Below are 21,664 nucleotides of genomic sequence, written 5' to 3'. Positions count from 1 at the left end.
TCCTTTGTGATCAGAAATGGAATTATATGGACTCAAAAAAACTCAAAAAAGGGTATAAATGTGAATTTGGATTTTCATCTTTTTAAATGGAGTGTCAGTGGCCACTTGATATTACGTCTACAGTTCCTTTCACGTGGAATTATTGTATAATATTGGATATATAAGATAATGAAAAATTATGAAGATATGATAAACAAGGTTTTAGAGTAAAAGAAAAACGTTAAAGAGACCCTTATGGACACCAAGAACAAAACAAAAAAATTTTAAAGTTTCTTTTAACAACCCTTTATTACTACTTGGTTCACTAATTTTATTTAATTGGTTTAGAAGTAAAAAACAAACAAATTAAGTAAAAAAAAGATTGGTCCCTAGTTGGGTTTCAGTTTAGTCAGAATTGAATGTTTTTATCTAATGTTTTAAAAATAGAAATTAAGATAAAGATTTGGAAACTTTAACATGGATGTGGGATGAATACTTGTTGGGCATATTTTCAAATTCATACCAATTACAAATAAGAAAATTATTACAAATCTAAGATGACTTTCATTCCGCTTTCACTTTTTTTGACCAAATTCACCTAGTGTTACCTTATATGTAAACTTATCCCAGTTTGCTGAGATAAGTTGGGTGCAGTGATCCTTTAGTCTCTCAGCATTTATCTAGAAAAATCTAGTTTTTTATGTTCATAAAAAAATATTGAATTATACAGGGTGTCCCAAAAAACATGAGAATTAAATGACGACTTTTTTATTGTCATTGTTCCAAGCGGGATTATTTCGTTAATAAAATTTTGTAATATCTCAGTTAAAACATTAAACACCGAAAACTTCTTGTCTACGGATTTTCAAAATATACCATAATTGTTGTTTAGGCTACGGACGAGAATTGTCTGGTTAGGTTAAACAAATTGAAGACGACATCTGGGCTAGTCTCCGCTCCTTTCCTTGTACTTTGACCACTGTACACAGCTGGATGTTACACGTGTACTGCACACTTACTCTCCTCTCTCTCTCTCTACCTTACTGCTCTCTCTACTACCTCCCCTCATTCCTTCCTCGACCTCTGAACCCGACTCTACTAACGACCTACGTTAAACAAGGATAGTAACTTTCATTATTTTGGGTTTAGTTATTTATTTATTTATTTTCACAGCTTCAGTTATTAATTTTTTCAATCCTTTACCAATTTACTTATTTCCGCAAATACAGTTATTATTTCAATTTTTTACCGAGTTATTTATTTATTTTCGCTATAATTATATATTATAGTTTCACTGGTTATATGTAACTAGCCGCTTTAGTATTTAATCTTTTCTTTCAACTGAACCTTGACCGGCTATAATCAACTTGTAACAGCAGGATATTTTATTTCTCTGTTTATTCTTTTAATTGTTCATTAGTCTAACCTATAAATATGAATTGTATATTATATTTCCTCTTTAGGATTAGGCTAATTATTTATTTATTTAGGTTTACTTATTATATTTCCTCTTTAGAATTCCATTTTCAGCTTTATTTCAAACAAAGTTTAAGATGTTTCTGGTTTCATCTATTTCAGCCTAAACGATAATTTTAATATTTTTCTTATGTAACTCAATTTTTCAGTCAAGGGTAATCTTTTACTCATAGTTTACTCAAATCTAAACCTACATTAATCTTCTGCTTATTACCTTACTCAATTCCAGTTTTATGTTTGCTTAGTTCCCTTTTAACTGCAGCCTTTCTCAGAAATTCTCAAACTTATTTTCTAACTGCAGCCTTTCTCAGAAATTCTCAAACTTATTTTCAAACTCTCCCTATTTTTAGTTATGCCGCCGGCTCGCACAGTTATCCGCAGCGCTGCAGGGTTTTCGGATCCCTCAGACTTATCTCTATCAGTTCTACGGGACCTTTCAGTCAACTCAATCAGTGATTTTGACACTGTTCTCTTAACCGAAGTCAACTGGAACAAAAAGACTCTCGGTTGCCTGTCCGTCTCCCTTTTAGCAGACAACCTGAGAGTGGAGGAGGCCACATTCCACCTGCTAGGCAGCCTCTGGGACCGCAAGTCATTCCACGCAGCCTCTATGTGGACCACAATTAACCCAACTCAGCTGACTATTTCTCTCCCGGATCTTTCCGCGTTCTCATTTCCCCCGGGTTCCCTCTGTTCCAACTACCTCTCTTCCGAAGATTTGGAGTTCGAGTTCTCTCAAGGCGGTCAACTGGTTCCCCCTAATCTATACCAGGCGACCAACCTGTCCTCCTTCTGCCTCAGATCTTTTGTACATCCAACTTCAGACTGCTACGCCAAGGTCCAATTCCTCATCTTCCCGTTCCCTCTTTCCGTTCTAGCCAAAAATCCTCTCTACCTAGATGAGAACTTTCCGGGACTTAAACTAGCTGATTACGAATTCCCACTAGCTCCTGCAGCTCTGTTATCTCCCATCAACGACTCCTGGGGGTTCCCTCTCGCCCCTGCAGTCTTTCCTGGTGCTGATTGGAACGACAGTGCTAGTGTGCCGTCTGGTATCCGACTACGTATAGCCCTGTCTCAACTTCTCAGGTCTCCAATTCTTCCTGAGGTTAAAGCCAACATTTCAGGCCTCAAGCAACGTTATGCGCAAATACTGGAGAAAGGCTCCAGAACCTTCAGGACTAAGTTTCCTCCTATGATCTGGCCTCCAGCTACAACTATTCCTGCTACAGATCTACCTGCTCAAGGTTGGTAATAATGCTAGCCTAATGTTTTTTCTCCTCTTTTAACTTTGATAGTTATTTGCTATATTTACTCTAATTAGGTCCAGACTAGTTTCTTAATTACTTTTTACAATTATGCTTAATTAATTAGATTTATATGTCTTCTTAACTCTTAGATTCTTAGATTATCTCTGTATCAGATTTAGTTTCACCCAGATGAAATCAGATTATTTTCCCCCTGGTGGATTTTTCTCCTCCCCCTGGTGGAGTTACTCCGGCAGTCAAATTTTTATCTGTTATTTTAATTTTTATTGACAAATTCTTAGCTCACTGACTGAATATTTATGAGTTAGATTTCGCTGTCTGAATATTAATTTCCCCTAGGTGGAATTAGATTTCTCTATCTGAATATTAATTTCCCCCTGGTGGAATGTCTCCTGTTGGTATTAAATTATCGATGTCTATTTATTAGATTACCGCTGCCTGAATATTTATTTCCCCCTGGTGGAATTTGTTCCTCCCCCTGGTGGAGTTAGATTACCTCGGTCTGAATATTTATTTCCCCCTGGTGGAATTTGTTCCTCCCCCTGGTGGGGTTAGATTACCTCTGTCTGAATATTTATTTCCCCCTAGTTGAATTTCCCCCCCCCCCTTGTGGAGTCAGATTGTCATTTCAATTGACAACTTCATTTATAATTAAATTACTTAGTTCACTGTCTGAATATTTATTTTCCCTTGGAAAATTTCTTCTCCCCCTGGTGGTGTTACTCCGGCAGTCAGATTTCTATTTGTTATTATAATTTTACTGACAATTTCTTAGTTCACTAACTGAATAATTATTTCTTCTCCTCCTGGTGGACCTTACGCATTTAGGTTTAACATTGCAAATCACCCTGTGATCACTTAAATAACTATCTTACCTATTTGCTTGACTTTTTGTAGTTTTTATAGTTTTCAAACCTCTACCTAACCTATCTTTTATTTTATCTCTGGTAGTTTATTCATTAAAATCAAACTAATATTTCAGTCATTGGTTCACCAAGGGTCATTCCATGCGCTGTTTCTGGTTCAACCAAGTACGGTCCTCAGGGCCTGTTTTCCCCCGGATCATTTCACCAGCTCTCCACGGACCCAGAGCTCAGTCTTCTTCTATGCAATCTAGCAAATCATTCCTTAACTAAAAGTACTTGGAGTACTTACAAGACCTCATACAAAATGCTCCTACAGTGCTTTAATAATGATGTTTCCTTTCCCTTAAGTCAAATGTCCATCATCACATATATTGGCTGGCTAGCGAGTAGGGGTCTTGCCATCTCTACTATCAACTCATACCTTGCCGGTCTTAGACAAGTACATCTTGTCCTGGGACACAATGTTCCACATCTCAGATCCGATATTGTAACTCAAATCCTTGTTGGGAAAAAGAATTTTGACTCTATTGCTCCATCTTCTAAACCTGTCAGAATGCCTATAACCCCTACTTTGCTGAGAATCCTCAAAAACGCCATTAATAAAGACCACCTTCCTTACTTCGACAAGAGATTATTCTGGTTCCTTTGTGTAGTGGCCTTTCACGGTTCCTTTAGAATGGGTGAATTACTAACCCGTCATCCAAATCACTTTGATCCAAACTTCTCACTGCTCGGCCAACACATTGTTTCCAGTCCAAATATTATTAATAAAGAACCATCATCTTTTTTGGAGATCACTCTCACCTCGTCCAAGATCAGTCCCACTACAGCCACAGTAATTGATATTTACCCTACTGGCAGTGATATTTGTCCCATCAGAGCACACAACAAAGTTATAAGTCTGCAGAAACTGCAACATGACTTACCAGCCTTTAGGCTACTTTCTGGCAAAAATATTACTCCGGCGCTATTCAACAAAAAACTCAAATACTGGTTGACAGGTTTCATCGATTTCTCTGTATGCTCCGTGTCCGGACACTCTTTCAGAGCAGGAATCCCAACTATCCTAGCTTCCATGGGCTATGCTAGCTCGGATATCAAATCTGTAGGCAGGTGGTCTAGCAGAGCCTTCCTTCTGTATACAAAGCTCCCTAGAACCAAACGTATTGCCATGGCACAAGCCCTCGGGAACCTCAATATTTGATTATGTAATCTGCCTAGCTATTCTTGTGTCAATTATTTTTAAATTTTAACACATAGCAGTTACTTGTAACAATATACACTTCTCGTTCTTGTGTCAATTATTTTTAAATTTTAACACATATCAGTTACTTGTAACTGATATACACTTCACATGATTTTAAATTTCAGCTAGCCAAGTTTATTTTCTTTACCGTCATTCAATTAGCCAACTAAGACTTTTATTAAAGGATTATGTGTGCCAAAATTGATCTTTATAAATTTAATATTAAACACTGTTATTTTTTCACATTTCTATGTATGTAAAATTTGTACAACTTGGATACCTATATTCATATTTATCTATTCTAATTTATTCATAATTGACATTGACTTATAATGATTTCAGGAGCTTCTAACGCTAATGATATGGACAGTCATGACAGCCAAAATGATCAAACCTCTGAGCACAGTTCTGATACGCAATACGTACCATCCGAGCACAGTTCTGCGAGGTCTATACGCAGATCTATCGCTCCCAGAACGAATGTGGAACCCACAGATCAGTTCTCTGAACACAACCCTGACCAACACAGATCGGATGTCGAGCTGGATGAGCAGCTGTCTGATGTTCAGTCTAACACCAGTCTACTGCGTTCCAACCTCATTTCAGAAATAGGTAACAGGTTTTGTATTTACGCATTATTTTTCTTAACTACCTCATAATTTAAAATTGGTTCCATAATTTCATAATTCCTGCATAATTTATAACTTGCACCACTGTGATCTCACTACACCAAAGTTTCTATCAGATTTATACAATAACTCTCATAATTTGACAATCAGTTTGTTTTTAACACTGCTAAATATTTAAATATTTATCCATAGAACTATGATTCTAATAATCTAATCTGAGCTCTGTTTAGGCAGATTTGTCAGACTGCCATCTAGCAACCAAGATGCTACTACTACCCGCAAAACTAGCCATACAAAACGGTTAGTTTCATTTTCTCAGCTTTATAAATACTATTTGATTTTATCCTCCAATAGTCTAATTTTTGCTCTGTTACAGCACTGCTATTTTATCCTCCATAACCCGGAGCTATTTATAAAGCCTACAAACCAATTTAAAAAGTCTAATTTTTGCTATGTTACAGCACTGCTGGCAAACGTGGACGACACACAAGTAATTCATCAAAACCTAGCAAGTCTAAGAAGAAGTCCAAAGCTAGCAGAGTGGTACGTCATGTTTCTACGTCCGATGATTCATCTTCCGACAAATCCTCTGATTCCTCGGACTCCGACGATGATGACGAGGACCCTGGCAGCAACTGGAATATCCTATACACCATCTGGCCGGTAGAGAAGCGTCCCTTGGCCCTCCAGAACAAGGCAAAGTTCAACGAGATGACCCTGGATCAACTTGTACAGATTGCCAGATTCGACCGAGATAATGCAAAAGCAGTGGAGTCAGACCTATCCGCTTCCTACACCAGAGATAAGAAACCTCTGACGACCAAGTACCCGAAAGCTAAAGATGACGGGTTTAAGAAACTGCACCCAGCTAGGTTTGAAAGATTCCCGCTATCTGACATTAAAGACTGGTGGAAAAAAGTTCCTCGTGTTAGAAGCCACCAATACAAGAACCTACCCCTGCAATACAGTGGAACCCACAACAAAGTGACTCTACGAACAATTCAACAGATGCATGACCGAACCAAAGTTCTCTCTTTCAAGCATTTTCACTCCGGTAACATCAATGTTGGATCGAAACCAATTCAGAAAATCGAGAGACGTGATGACGCCGGCATCAGCTCCTCCTTAGATTTCAATTGGGAAGCTGCCTCCAACCTGTCACAGGTGTCGGACGCATTGCTCAATTACTGCACCATCCTCCTCCACCTCTGGACACTGGACCAAACTGGTTTGATCATACTCAGATTAGTTAACAAGTATAACTATTTCCCGATGGCCAACTCACTCACAGAACGCGTTAACCTAGTCTCTACGTTTTTTAACACTGTGCTCAGAGAGAATGCAGCCAGGGCTGGTAGTAAGGCCGTCCCCATGGCTCAACAAGAGGAAACTCTTAAAAACATCTTAACCTCTTCCGGTTACAGCAGTACTGTCCCTACAGGACGTAACCACCGACAGGAATTTGACAAATTTAAACCTGTCCCAAGCCGTCTTAATCCTCCTGCAATCCAGCACCAGAACCAGAACAAGCCAAAAGTCCTAATGATCGGTTCCAACCCAGTCTGTTTCAACTTCAACAGCGGACACTGCAGAAACACAGGTTCAACTAATGGATGCAAAGACCAGCGGGGAAGAGAGTTCGCGCACCTCTGCAATAAATGGCTAGATGCAAAACAGGCCTACTGTCTTGGCCGTCACTCCAGAGCTACTTACAGACACTGAACTCTTAAATATGTTTTCATCTATGCTTGTTTAATTTACTTAATTTCCTTCATTTAGATTAATCTTTATCAGCTCATTCCTTGATTATAATGTGGCCCAAATATTAATTTACATAATAATTTCCATTATTTTGTTGTTAAATATTTTGTCTTATTTTTTGACACTGGATATTTATTTTTTTGTCATAACGTAGAACTACTTCTTAATATCCCAGTTATTCAATGAGTTTTATGTTCTGTTTTCTTTTTAAATTTTTTCCTTTGTTTGAAATAGGTCTTTTCCATTACATAATTAAACCTCTCAGTTTCTATGTTGATACCATAATTTTTCACTAATCTGTTAAAATAAATATAGTTCTTTCTATAATCTGTTAATTAAATTCATGAGTTCGAAATGTTATGATGTGATTATACTGAGCAATTAATTGGTCTTACTAAATACATAATGTAAGATGAAGATAGATCTATCAAGATAGCACTTTAGTTATAAATGAGAAGGGGAAAATATGTTAATTCTTGTAGTCAATAATAATAATTAAATGGCTTCTGAGTGTCGCTGTATGATAGTTAACATCTCGTCTTTTTTATCTTTGACATCTAAGTCCTTATTCTGCAAATACCTATCATTCACACCCTTTATATACTTATTTAGGTATTAATAATAATCCAATGTTTTCCGTGTGTAACTGTATATCACATAATATATAGACTATCTACATTTATATAGGATATATGTCCTTATACCAAATCTTGATTCAAACATCACATAATGTTTATGAATGATGTCGACAATCCAGTGTAAAATCTTAAAAATAATTAATCTACACAGAATGTTTGTGAATGATGTCGATAATCCAATATAAATCTATAAGATGATAGTTAACCCAGTGTTTTCTGAGTGTCGCTATATGAGGATAAATGTTTCCTCTTAATCTCAAAATTAGAATCCTTACTTTCATTGGTTCAGTCAAATACCATTCTTAGACATTATAATACACGATATACGCGCATTTAAATCTTAATAATAAACCAATGTTTCCGAGTATCGTTCTAAATACATAATATGACACTATCTAAATTTATAAATGGCTAAATTCCTCATAACTAATCTATGTTTATTGATGCATAATATCTGCGCCCTCCAGGTTCATAATTAAAATGTGAAATTCACAAGTTTACATGCACACAATTAAACAATTATTAACGCAAATTATGCACTATTCGTGTAATATAACCTTTAATTCTCTTTACTGCGACGACGACATTTATATTTCTTATAACATCGACGACATTTATATACATAAACCGATGACGACAACACGAAATGCCGCGTCCACAACATTTGCGCACCAGTTATTTTGTTTAATTTTTGTAAAAAGTTTAGAATATATTCCAACTTAACGAATATTATAAAATATTCTATTTATTCAACTATTTTTTCTTTAATACATTTCTTATATAACCCAATTTTTTATCTTTCTAGCATTATTACCCTTTTCAGAATTCAGTCTACATACTATTTCTTTCTACCTTAACCTAATCCAAACCCTCAAACGGGAAATGGCATTACCTGTTCCAGAACTGCCTCCTGTGAAGACATTTAAACCTAAATACAATTTGCCTGTATTAAAATCCTACAAAATCAAGCCAGACCAATCTTACTGGGAGAACTTTCCTACCAATTACCAACCCCTATGCGTCTCACTAGTGGATCCCATTAAACTTAAGGCACTGGCACTAGAAACAGGTTTTCAGGACAACTCAACACTGGATAAAATTTGCAAAGACCTAACTAACGGTGCAGACATTGGTTGCAAAGGCTCATCCAGAACACCGTCATTCTCTACCAATGCCCCCAGTGCATACGAATATGCACCACATGTTTCGGACGCCATAGCCGACTGGCTAAAAAAAAGGATTTGCCTATGGCCCTGTTCCTCTCGAAGAAATCCCAGCTACTGCTAAAGTAAATGGCATAATGACCAAACCAAAACCTAACGGTTCAGTCAGAATCATCCTCAACCTTAGTTCACCATTAGGCAATTGTGTAAACGAAGGTATTGATAAAGATGAGTTTCCCACCATAATGTCATCTACTACAAAATGGCTCAGAGCCTTGCACCTTGCCGGTCGCAGAGCAAAAATGTGCAAGATTGACTGGGCCGACGCCTACAAGCATGTGGCCGTCTGTACCAAGGACACTGACCTACAGTGGTTCTCTTGGCTCGGGTTTGGTTTCAAAGAACTGTGCCTAATCTTCGGATGTGTCAGTAGCGTGGGAATTTTTGATAGGCTAGCCAAAGTTGTTGTGCACATAGCAGCAACAAAATCAAATTTCCCAATTAACAGAATATGCCAACATCTGGATGATTGCTGCGCCGCAGCCCCAGCTGATTCACACGCTTTGGAACTTTTTGACAACACTTTCTCTGATATCGCGAATCAACTTGGCGTCAAGCTTGCGCCTCGCGAGGATCCGGAAAAGTCTTTTGGTCCCAGCACCCATGGCCTTGTCCTGGGTATATTCTACGACACAGTCCAATGGACTTGGGCACTTAACCACGAAAAACTGGCCAGGATTCTCAACGACATTAACAAGTTCCTAACTTCTGAATTCATGCCACAATCAGCAATCTGGAGCATAGTGGGAAAAATAATACATATCCAACCCCTCATCCCAAATGGTAAATTCAACATGCATCATCTATTAGAGCTAAATTGCCATTCTATGGACAAAACCACTCAGGTCAAATTGACCAATGGTTTCAAAAAACAAATATACTTTTGGTTTACAATGATCAAATTATGCTCTGGCAGAGGAAAACTCACAAACCCAGACAAATCCTTACCACCATGGGCCATCGAAGTTTACACTGACGCTGCTGGTGGCTCCATGAATACGATTGGCCTTGGTGTGGGTGCTATCACTGACTCCTGGTGGTCCTATGTCCCATGGTCTAGAGCCATAAACATCAACAAAACTAAAATAAATGGTAGATACATTGGTAGATGCATGTCGGCTCTGGAACTAATCGGACCACTATTGGCCCTATCTGCTGGGTTTACTTGGGCCAAAAACAGCCCTATCAAGTTCTGGGTAGACAATGCTGCGTCCGTCTTCATTTACAAAAAAGGATATAGCCGCTCTTGCCCTCTGTCCACTTGCATTGGTATTGCCATCTCCAATGTGGCTGCTGGTCTCAGAGCATCAGTTGAAATAACAAAGATACTCAGATGCTCTACACCCTTAGCCTCCATGGCCAATGCCTTATCAAAAGCTAATTTCCAAAAATTCTGGGCTATCAACAATGACATACAGCTCAACTTACCTTTAAACCAAGCTTGGGTTCCCCCGTCACTACTACTCTGGATCAACAACCCAACCCCTGATGACCTACTAGGGGATAGAATCCTCGCAGATATCTCTAAACAATCCTTGGTCCTAGGACTAAACTGTTAGGGTAAGTAGGTTGCTGCGCGTCTGGACTCAGCTATGCTGTGATGCGGTTTAGAGGTTTACTTCTCCTACTCTACTGGATCTCCGCTCATTTGTCCTTATTATTTTTTACAGCTTTGATATTATCTTACCTCTATTCCGTATCTACTACCTACTTATCTCACTTTTCAGGATATCATGCAACCCTCTCTGGTGGTGTCCCTAACCCTAACTTAGACCTAGGGTTACGGTCCACCTCCCTACTTTCCTTACTTCCTATCTACTTACTTCTACCTATTGACGGAGACTTTCCCAGGTAAGCGTGTTCAACATTAACGGAGGAAATTTGTCCAAATTCTAGCTTATTAAAAATCAAAATAACGGTTCGCATGGTCAATTTTAAAGATACAAAGAAGGTAGACCACATTTTGAAAAGCTCATTAGGCTTTCATTTTTTTTTGGTTCGCTTTATGTCCAATTATAATAAATCAAATACAATATTTAAGTCGTCTCTCAATCCCTATGTTTATTGGGACACCCTGTATGTACATTGTTTTCCTACTTAACACTACAAATTTTAAAAAGTTTAAGAAATATAAATTATTTAACGACTGTATTCTTTTACTAGTCCTATAATATATTTCTAGTTCCAAGTTTCTTTATCAAGATGTGTTATTCCTAACCAAATGTTTAATTGACAAACAATAGAACCTTGCAAACCAAAACATTCTTATTTTCTTTAACTCACCCTGTCTGCTGTTGCAAAGAAACTAATGCAGTTGGATACGCTTACTAGAAATTGTTAATTAATGATAAAAAAACGCGAAACATATTTTGAGTCAATTAAACTTTATATTTTCTGATTTTATGATCTTTAAATGAGAAATAAATCAGCAAAAAAGTTGAACAATTAGCTAATTAAATAACTTAAAAATTAGAAGACGACAAAATTAAGTTATGATTTGAATAGTCCCAAGAACAAGAAAAACAGCAGCTGTAAAACAAAGTACATTATTACAGCATAATATAAAAATATTCTTCCTTCAAAACAGATTTAGTCTAGAAAGTATTTTTAATTAAATATTCAGTTTTATTTATCAATATTCCTGAGGAAACAAGATTTTGTTCACAACTGTCTACCAGAGCTCTTAACTTAAACTAATCCAAACCAAATATTCATTTTGAGATAATCCAAACCAAATATTCATATTGAGATAAAACAAACCAAATATCCATATTGAGATAATCCAAACCAAATATTCGTATTGAGATAATCCAAACCAAATATTCATATTGAGGTAATCCAATCCAAATATTCACAATGAGTTAATCCAAACCAAATATTCATATTGAGATATTCCAACCCAAATATTCATATTGAGACAATCCAAACCAAATATTCATATTGAGATAATCCAATCCAAATATTAATATTGAGATAATCCAAACCAAATATTCATATTGAGATAATCCAAACCAAATATTAATATTGAGATAATCCATACCAAATATTCATATTGAGATAATCCAAACCAAATATTCGTATTGAGATAATCCAAACCAAATATTCATATCAGATAAATTAAATATTTGTCTACCAGTTTATTTTTCTATCATTCATTGACCCATCTATTACCTTTATATTTATTTATCTGGTATTTCTGTATGAATATTTAATTACACGTCTCTTTTTTATCAATTTATTTATTTGAATAGTTATAGATATTATTTAATTTATCTATTTATGTATTTTTTTATTTTTTTATTACTTTATTTAGTTTAATTGGTTTCCCTGACTTCCAACCGCCATTAAGGTAAGCGTAAACTGGTCTCCACCACTGAAATCAAAACCTTAGGAGATAGTGTTCATTTTCAGTTTTAACTGTACTGCCATTTTGCTGGTAAATGTATTGCAAATCTTAGAATAAGATTTAGAAACTAATTTGGGGGGGGGGGCTGTGACCCTTCAAAAAAAAATATTAGAAATTTTCTTTTTCTTTTTCTATAACATATCATTATTCTCAATTGGTTCTTGGGTCCCATAGTTCCCTGAGTGTGATTTGATCAGTATATATCCAACGTAACAGCGCCAAGCTAACATCTTCACCTAGTAAAAATATCGATAAATGATAGTGTTAGAGTCGGCACACTCTAAAAAGCTCACTGTATGTAAATGAAACATAGAGTTGTATTTTCTTTATTCACACTCATTCTATCCACATATTCAGCTTCAGGAACGTACTAATATAAATCACAAGTTGATAAAAGAACTAGAAACAATAAGAATAAAAAGATTAAAACAGTAAATACTAAATAACCATTTGTTGTTAACATAAATAGACTCAATAGTTATTTTGTTAAATCATAATCAATAATTTATCAACTCTTAGACCTAATAGTTCAGATAACACGGGTTACTACAAAGCGAGCCTTGCCAGGACTAAGGCTTGAAACAACTCAAATAAATCTTTACTTAAAAAGGAATACTATATGCGTAGGGAAAAAAATCTCTACATAAACATAATTCTTCTTGTACCATGGATACATTCTATGGTATTTTGGAAGAATTTTTACCCCTGGTTGGCAGGTATATATCTGGAACCTTGTCTAGTCCAACCAAGAATGCAATACAGGTTGCTTCAAAAATATTAAGATCTCTTCTGCATATGCACGGTCCAAACAGATAGAAATACAGAACAATATATTAAGAGTTATAAATAGTTGATAAAAATACCGGATAATATATTAACAGCTATAAATAATTAACAGAAATACAAAAATAGATGTTTACAATATGTTAATAGTTTATAGCAATACAGAATAATATATGAACAGCATATTAATAAATGACAGCAATACAGAATAATATATTAGCAATTATAAATAGTTGATAGCAATACAGAACAATATATTAACAGCTATAAATAATTAATAGAAATACAAAAATAGATGTTTACAATATGTTAATAGTTTATAGCAATACAGAATAATATATGAACAGCATATTAATAGTTGACAGCAATACAGAACAATAATAAATAAATAAATAGCTGATAGCATGATTTATAAACATGAAACAGTTATAAAAAATTGATAGCAATACAGAAGAAAATATTAACGACTCAAAAAAATAGTTAACGGCATAAAAGAAATTTAAGTTAAAAATATTTAAATTGTTAGTACAATATAAAAAGTTTATAGCAAAATTGAAATAAATGTTAACAATAGATCCTAGCAATATAGAAATAGATGCTATACAGTATTGTTAACAATACAGAAATAATAAATATAAAAAAGATGTTTACATAAAGAAACAGATGTTATTAATACAGAAATAAAAGTTAACAATAACAATTGTTACAGCAATATTAAAATGTTAGCAATACAACTTAACTTAACTTACCCAGATTAACCCAGTTTAAGGATTCAACCTCAGACAAGGAACTAACTCCCCAGCAGTCACTTCTACAACTAAATCATAAGATAACTTAATTCAACTACACAGCAGTAATTTCTACAACTAAATTATAAAATAACTTAAATTGACTACCCAGCAGTCAATTCTACAACTAAATTATAAAATAACTTAATTCAACTGCCCAGCAGTCACTTCTACAACTAAATTATAGAATAACTTAATTCAACTACCCAGCAGTCAATTCTACCATTAAATTATAAAATAACTTAATTCAACTACCCAGCAGTCAGTTCTACAACTAAATTATAATATAACTTAATTCAACTACCCAGCAGTCACTTCAATAAAATAACTTAATTCAACTACTCAGCAGTCACTTCTACCACTAAATTATAAAATAGCCCCCCCCCCCCACACAGTAACATTTAAGATACACCAGAAAGTCCAGAAACATGTAATAAAAAAATATTGTTTTAGGTAATTTTTTGAAATGTTTGTATAGTAAAAAGAAGTAAACTTGAATTTAATTTTTTTTAAGAAATATCCAAATTTTTTAGAAAATCCAGAATTCAAAAAACTTCACAATACAGTGCTTTAATAAATAGCTTATTTAACATTTTAGCACAATAATTAAATTTATAGCACTGCTATAACAAAATTTACAATGAAATGAGCATAAAAGTTCACAATAGTTTTATAAAATATTCAGCCTGTGTTCTTTATTATTATTATTAACATTCAACCTACAGTCAAATTATCCTGTCCTGCAGGCTATGTTATGTTGAGCTCCAGGGTTGTGTTTAAATTTTTCTTTGACAACAAAATACACAGAACAGCCTAAATTTATCTGGCAAGCATTGCCTGACGATCATCCTTAAAGCAAAACAATCTAATACAGTTCATTTTGTGGAGGATTTAAGACATTACCACTCTTTTTGAAACTTTAAATCCGCATAAATATGTTCGTCAAACTTACTGTGACCCGACTATTAAATAATAAATCTATAAAAAAAATTACCTGAGGACAAATTTGTGAGCATGGATATTAGAGGAGGGAGTAATTATTGTCAAATCACTATACAGAGGCTAAACAATTAAATAAGGTTTGCCAAAAATAATTAAATTTAGAAATTTTGGTGGATTTTGAAATTTGGTTGTAATTCTTTCGCCAGAATTAAATTACCGTCTTCATAATTTATTAGAAACTGGCTGAAGCGCCCAGAGTTGCCTGTAGAATTTTAAAACACTAAAGAATTTTTTTTATTTAGGGGTATTCTCATGGGTTTTCTTAAAAATGTCAGCCCATTTGGTCCAGCCGTTTAGCCAGTATATATATAAATATGAGCAAAGAGCTGTATTTAATAGGTGAAAAATCAGACAATTTTTTTTCTTGAGAACCACTTAAATGATATTAAATCACTTTTAAAAAAGTCTTATATTCGAACCTGGTTGTATAATGAGGAAACTGTAGCAAGAAGACGAGATATAAATGAATCCTGACCCTGCTCACCATTCTCAGCTAGTAAATAATTATTATTATTATTTTTAAATATTGTTGCTTAAGCTTTTAATATCACTTAATAATTTCATTGTTGTCGTTGTTGTACCATAATTATCATTTAATAATATTGTTGATGCTATAAATTTAACATTACATTTTTGTTGTTTTTGTATCCATAAATATCAATTTATAATGTTGTTGTTGATGAAGCCAAAATTATCATTTAATAATGATGTTGCATCAATTAACATCACATTCAATTTTTTGTTTGTTGTGTATCGTAGCCATAACTATCATTTTATAATGGTGTTGCTTTTGTTGTTGAAGCCATAATAATAGTTTTTAAATCTTTTAGATTTTTCATTTATAACCCAAGATTATTTTCAATACTTATGAAAAGTATACACCTTTGTATTTTTTCATTAAATTGTTGTTGTTACCATAATAACCATAATAATGTTGTTGTTTTTATTGTAACCATATTAATTAATTGATAATGTTGTTGCTGTTTTAGCCATTTATTCACAGTGAAGTATTTGGACATGGAAATTGGCTGTAAAGTTACTTTGACCACAAACTAAATGATTATAATGAAAACTTATTTTCTTGTCTAATCATTAAATTATGGAAAACATGTTGTTTTATATGATAACTATCTGAAAGGCCCGGCGTTGCCTATGGAAAAAAAACTTGAAAAAAAAAAATGATTTTTTTTCAGCCTATAATACCCTCTACCCATCGATGAGTGTCCACCAAAAAATTCAGCCCAATTGGTCCAGCCGTTTAGCCGGCTATAGGCAACATATATATATACAAATGTCTTGTTTTATTATATAGATAAAATGAAAATTTTTTGTTTTATCTTATAATTAAATGAAAAAAAAACTTTATTGTTAATAATGTCAAAATCGTTGCTTTATCTTTAAAATACGATTTCTAATCAATTTATAAAATGAAAAATAATGTTGTTTAATTTAACTATAAAATATAAAACACTTGTGTATCTTGTCATAACATAAAAAGGTTATTAATTAAATGATATAAAAAGTATTGAATTATCTACAAAATTGATGAATACAAATTATTGTTTAATTTCAAAAATAAAAAGTTTTTTAATAATAAATAAAATATGTCATTTTATCTGGTAATAAATGAAGAAATAAGGTGTTTTGTATTTAAATAAAGTAAGAAAAGTTATTAATCTTATCATAAAACAAAAAATAAAACAGTAATACATAAAAATAACTGACCAGCCAGCACTGAGTTTTCTCTCTCCAACATAACACATTTCTGCTGCAGCTTTACATACTCAGTTCTAGGATTGAAAAGAAATTATTTCCATAATTAAAGGGACTGTAAGCATCATTTCAAATGACTATCCATGTAAAGATGGTAATACCCAATTTACAACAAAACCCTTGACACCATTTTCTGATTAAAAATGTAAAAAATACAATAGTTTTTCTTGCTTGAAAAATGTAAAAACGTAATAATTTCTTAATATAACCACAATTAAAAATAATTAGTTTTCTGAATTTAAAAAATTAATTTCTAAATTCTACTTAATTAACAAAAGCATTTAAGGATATTGTTGTGAATCGGGCATTCCCATCTTTGCATGGAGGGCAACTTGAAATTAGGCTTACAGTCTCTTTTATGTCTTTTCAAAAAAAATTGAGGGTTTAAAATACTTCTTTATTTTTACACTTTACAATTCCAATCGCACACTGAGTTATTTGATAGTACAGACTGAGACAAATTAACTTAATCCAGCCTATAAGTAACATGAACAAGTGCAATTAATTAGCAAACAAAATCTGTAGTGGTCTTGGTTGTATACTGTTCTATAGTTTGCTACATATACTTATATAAAGAGAAGTACCATGTTCTAGGGTTTCCAACGTTATAGATTATTCACTTACCCGAAATTACGTGCAGTTACGCGAAATGATTTTCATTTCGTGTAATTTCGCAGGATTTCGCGTAATTGGCAAAACTTCAATTTCACGAAATTACGGCGTAATTTCGCTTAATTTCTACAACATTATTTTCACGAAAATTTGTAATAATTACGCGTAATTAGAGAAACTTTGATTTCGCAAAATTACGCCGTTATTTCTAATAAAGTAATTTCGTGAAATGTTGCAATAATTACGCCTAATTAGCAAAACCTTCATACAAACCAGCATACTGGTGAACATTTTAACCTTCCTGGACATGAAATCTACCATCTAAAAGTTAAAGTACTAGAGAAGGTTTGGGACCTTGTGAGAAGTTTACTTTAAGTACGAGAACCTAAATACATCAGAGGTTTTATGACTGATCTCACAGAAATGAACAGAAAAAAATAGTTTTTATTTAATTGTAAACTTTAATTCAGTATTTTTAAGAAAAAAGATTATTTTTATCAGAATCAGTGTTAAAATTGAGAAGGATAGCAGCAAGGAAAGTTAGGAGTCTTTGTGAGAACAGGGGCTGCAGGAGAACCTGGAAATGCACAAAATAACAGGAGACAAACTGGCAAATAAGCAGTATGATCTGAAAAGGAAGTAAAGATCATGTTTAAGAGAAAGGTGAAAAGACAATAATCTAGCATTAGAGCAGTGGTGGAGGAGAATGGCAAATTATATACTGATCTGATTAGTGTTGAAGAAACTGTTCGCAGAGAGATTAGCAAAATATTCAAGGGACAAAGGTCACACAAATTTTTAAATTAAAAGGATAAAGGACAACAAATAGCAGATACTGCTTATCAAATGAATAAATCGGACCAGTAGGATTGGATAACCAAACAGGCATAGAAAATGGCACATGAGGCCAAGGTGAATAGTCGGATACTTAAACCACAGGTTATGGAGTTAGAAGGGAAGTATCTGGGATTGATAATCTATTAACATTGCTGTAAAAAAAAACATCAGTCTTGTACTATGACAGGTTGACAGAGATGATAAATGTGTTCCTGAACTCCTTAGATCCTTAATGTTAATAATACTTACCCTTATAGATAGATAGATTATCAGATACAGAGCATTATCACCAAACTGTTGAATGAAAGAATGATCAAAGTGTGTGAGATGCTGGGATACTTTGGCTCAACCCGATGTATTTTTGTATTGCTCCAGATATTAACAAAAGCAAGAAAGAAAAATACAAGATCTCAGTTGCTTTTTTAACCTCAATAAGGCTTATGATTCAGTGAATGGAGAGTTACAGTACAAAAATTGGGGAGCACAGGATTTGGAAGCAGTCTTGAGCATAATCCAAGTACTGAATTTCAATGATTGCACAAGAGTTAAAATATGAGGAGAATTCTTGAAACCAGTGGCCGAATTTAAAGAATTTGAACGGCGGTTTAAATTTAAGCCGCGATTTAAATATGCTTGGTTCCACTTAAAAGTGTATCAAATGTTTCAAGATTTAAACCGGCGCTTAATTTAAATCGGGATTTGGCGGATTTAAACCGCGGCTCAAATTCTTTAAATTCCATCTCAGTATAGTTTACTCATGGAGTGAAGCAGGGGTGTTGTTTATCCCCACTTTTATGTTCCCTCTATATAGCTGGTATATAGATCAAATTACAGAATACTAAGCGTAAAGTCCAGATGGGAACAGAAACAATAACAGGGTTATTTTTAGCAGACAATTTGGTACTATTCTCCAAAACCAGTTGCAGAGGTATGCTAAATCTACTAACGGAGGTGGACAAGTTCTGCAAGGATATGTGCATAATGATGTCAGTGGAGAAAACATAAATATTGACACTGGACTGAAGGATAGATCTTGGAGAATATGTGCTTGGGATAGGTAACTAGAGAAAACCTTGGTTGCACAGTAGATGGGAGTAAATATAAAGCTGTGAGGAAGAAATATTATTCAACATGAGACTAAGTAGTAAGAACAGCAAGATGGAATGCTACTGAAATTTTGAGGCTGACAAGAGCTGGTCTGGACTGGGCATAGGTTGCAAAGAGGTTGAAGAGGTGTTGCCCTCTACTTGTACAGGAAAGAGGCATTGTACTCTACTTGTACCATTCTACTGTAGTCGAAGAGGCATTGTACTCTATTTGTACCATTCTACTGGAGTTGGAAGAGGCATTGTACTCTGATTTATTCGATGGAGTACTAAAGATGGAAGAGGCTTTGTACTCTGTTTTATCCTGTAGAATGATGTTTCCCAACCCTGAGCTAAACTCTAAACCCTGGAGAATTTTGTTTCCCAACCCAGAGCTAAACTCTAAATCTGGAGAACTTTGTTTCCCAACCCTGAGCTAAATTCTAAACTCAGAGTAAGAAATGAATGTTCTTAAACCTGGAAATAAACACGCCTCCCCCTCCGAAGACTTTCTGAACCGTTGACTATTTGGTGCAGAGACCTAATTGGAAATAAGGTGAGAATTGCACAGAGGTTTTAGGAGGTATGAGCAATTCCAGCCATCTTGTATGGGTCACAGACCACGGTGTTCAGTGATAAGGTCATTAAAGAGTTTGTGTCAATCCAAGTTGCAATAGGAGTATTTATTTTACAAATCCCACAATCATCATCCAAGGTTATAGGATGGATTGATGAGCAAGAGCAGAAAATCTGAGATTAGGAAACAGAATATAGACTAAAAATAGAGATAAAATCGAAATGTGCCCATAGTTTGAGAAGATAGGATTGAGTATTGGGATCAATGAGGCTCATTTGTCACTGGTTTGTCCAGGTGCCAGGTATATCAAAGCTTGAGATTTGGAATCCGGAAGGGTCTAATGGTGCTTCATGTGGCCTTCAAGTACTTCATTGGAGAGGTCAGAGCAAGTGCAGTAATATCTGAAAGGGAACCAGAGATGAGATTTTAAAAGCCTAAACCTGAGTAAAACCCAAGCTTGGGCTTAGATAGAACCCAAGTCAGGATTGGTTCTTATTCAACCAACGAGAGACTGTTTAGCAAGCTTTAAAAATTATCTTGTAAACAGAACTCAATATCTGCTTCATGGTGATATCCTCTGGTCTGTGTTCCAATACTTTTCCAGCAGTTCTTCTAGATTCTTGGTGTATAGGCTTCTGCCATTCTCATTATTCCAGTTCATGCAGATTTTAAGCATACAAGAGCAAAACAATTGAAAAAACAAGGAACAAGAACAGACGATCTAGTTGAATGCCCTTGTTCAAATCTTAGTAGTTCCAGCATTCTGCTGAACCAGTAAATGATAATTTGCTGATAAATTAAACTTGAAATCGACCTCAATACTAGAACTGAGATGGTATTGCTTCAGTAACAGAGTTATAGGCTCTTGAAATAAACTACCACAAGATATCCAATCTTCCAAGAGGGTAAATGTATTTAAAAACAAATATGATCACTACATCAGATCCGCAATGATCACTGGGATTTATACACAAATCTAGAAGTTACCATTTTACTATCAAATGATCATCTGTTCCTAAAAACATTCTCTATATATTCCTATATTGAACATTCAGGATAAACAATAAATTATCAAGTATGTATCTGCTACAACATAAATGGAAAGCAATTTAAAAAAAAGTATTTTCAACAATAAACCACATCTACACAAAAACAATTTTTTTGATAAAATGACGAGAAAAGTAAATAAAAATAAACCTAAGTAATGAAAGATGTTGCGACAGTTTATCCACTTCTGACTGTGACATCTTGATCTTTTTACAAGTATCAGCAGAACAATTTCATTCTAATTCTGCAATCATAAAGATCTTAACAAAAATAATTATAAATATAAATATTATATTAGTATACGCACAAAATAAGGTAGAGTAAGAATATTTTAAAATTGTTATAAGTTTAAAATTCTAATTAGGGGTTTATATGCATTTTTTTTAAAAATTTCATTTAGATTTTTTTTTGCAAAAAAGTATTTTTTTTAATCAGCAATTGAAAGCAAATTTGATATACCTTTTGAGAAATACCAAACAGAAAGCATAAATGGAATAAATATCTCATAATCTACATTCTACATATGATTCAATATTTCTTCTAAACATTTCTTAAAACCTCCTTTAATAAAATTTTTGTATTATAAGAAGAATCTTACTGTACCCTAGCATTGGCCTATTTTGAAAACTAAACATTCCAAATAGTGACAATAATCTCAAGAATTTTAA

The 21,664-nt window shown here is 34.1% G+C and overlaps 2 protein-coding genes across 14 annotated transcripts in view; one reads left to right on the top strand and one right to left on the bottom strand.

Moving 5' to 3' along the window:
- Nucleotides 1-21,257, bottom strand: part of LOC111706107 (rabankyrin-5) — a 49,223-nt gene extending 27,966 nt beyond the window's left edge. For all 12 annotated transcript variants that reach the window (XR_002766145.1, XR_002766144.1, XR_002766153.1 and 9 more), the window contains exons 1-10: nucleotides 21,147-21,257; nucleotides 16,791-16,855; nucleotides 15,485-15,558; nucleotides 15,058-15,125; nucleotides 14,025-14,092; nucleotides 12,671-12,728; nucleotides 12,414-12,459; nucleotides 11,728-11,779; nucleotides 11,370-11,413; nucleotides 588-659 (exon numbers count right to left, since the gene is read on the bottom strand). Coding sequence is in view for 1 of the 12 variants with exons in the window: in XM_023478874.1 (XP_023334642.1) it covers nucleotides 588-659; nucleotides 11,370-11,413; nucleotides 11,728-11,779; nucleotides 12,414-12,459; nucleotides 12,671-12,728; nucleotides 14,025-14,092; nucleotides 15,058-15,125; nucleotides 15,485-15,558; nucleotides 16,791-16,855; nucleotides 21,147-21,196 (597 nt within the window). In the remaining 11 variants the exon portion in view is untranslated. The remainder of the gene's footprint in view (nucleotides 1-587; nucleotides 660-11,369; nucleotides 11,414-11,727; nucleotides 11,780-12,413; nucleotides 12,460-12,670; nucleotides 12,729-14,024; nucleotides 14,093-15,057; nucleotides 15,126-15,484; nucleotides 15,559-16,790; nucleotides 16,856-21,146) is intronic.
- On the top strand, nucleotides 1,516-5,818 carry LOC111706108 (uncharacterized). 2 transcript variants are annotated; one of them, XM_023478877.1, is made up of 2 exons: nucleotides 1,516-2,702; nucleotides 5,178-5,818. In XM_023478877.1, the coding sequence occupies exons 1-2, from the start codon at nucleotides 1,808-1,810 to the stop codon at nucleotides 5,492-5,494; spliced, it is 1,212 nt and encodes a 403-aa protein (XP_023334645.1). In that variant the 5' UTR covers nucleotides 1,516-1,807; the 3' UTR covers nucleotides 5,495-5,818. The 2 variants fall into 2 exon arrangements, with proteins under 2 accessions (XP_023334645.1, XP_023334644.1); XM_023478876.1 differs by lacking the exon at nucleotides 5,178-5,818 and adding an exon at nucleotides 3,706-4,871.
- Nucleotides 21,258-21,664: the final 407 nt, after the last annotated feature.

This window comes from Eurytemora carolleeae, unplaced genomic scaffold (genome assembly GCF_000591075.1).
Source record: "Eurytemora carolleeae unplaced genomic scaffold, Eaff_2.0 scaffold707, whole genome shotgun sequence".
Classification (NCBI taxonomy): Eukaryota; Metazoa; Arthropoda; class Copepoda; order Calanoida; family Temoridae; genus Eurytemora; species Eurytemora carolleeae.
The sequence above is the reverse complement of the archived record's forward strand: the minus strand, read 5'-3'. Positions and strand labels throughout refer to the sequence as shown.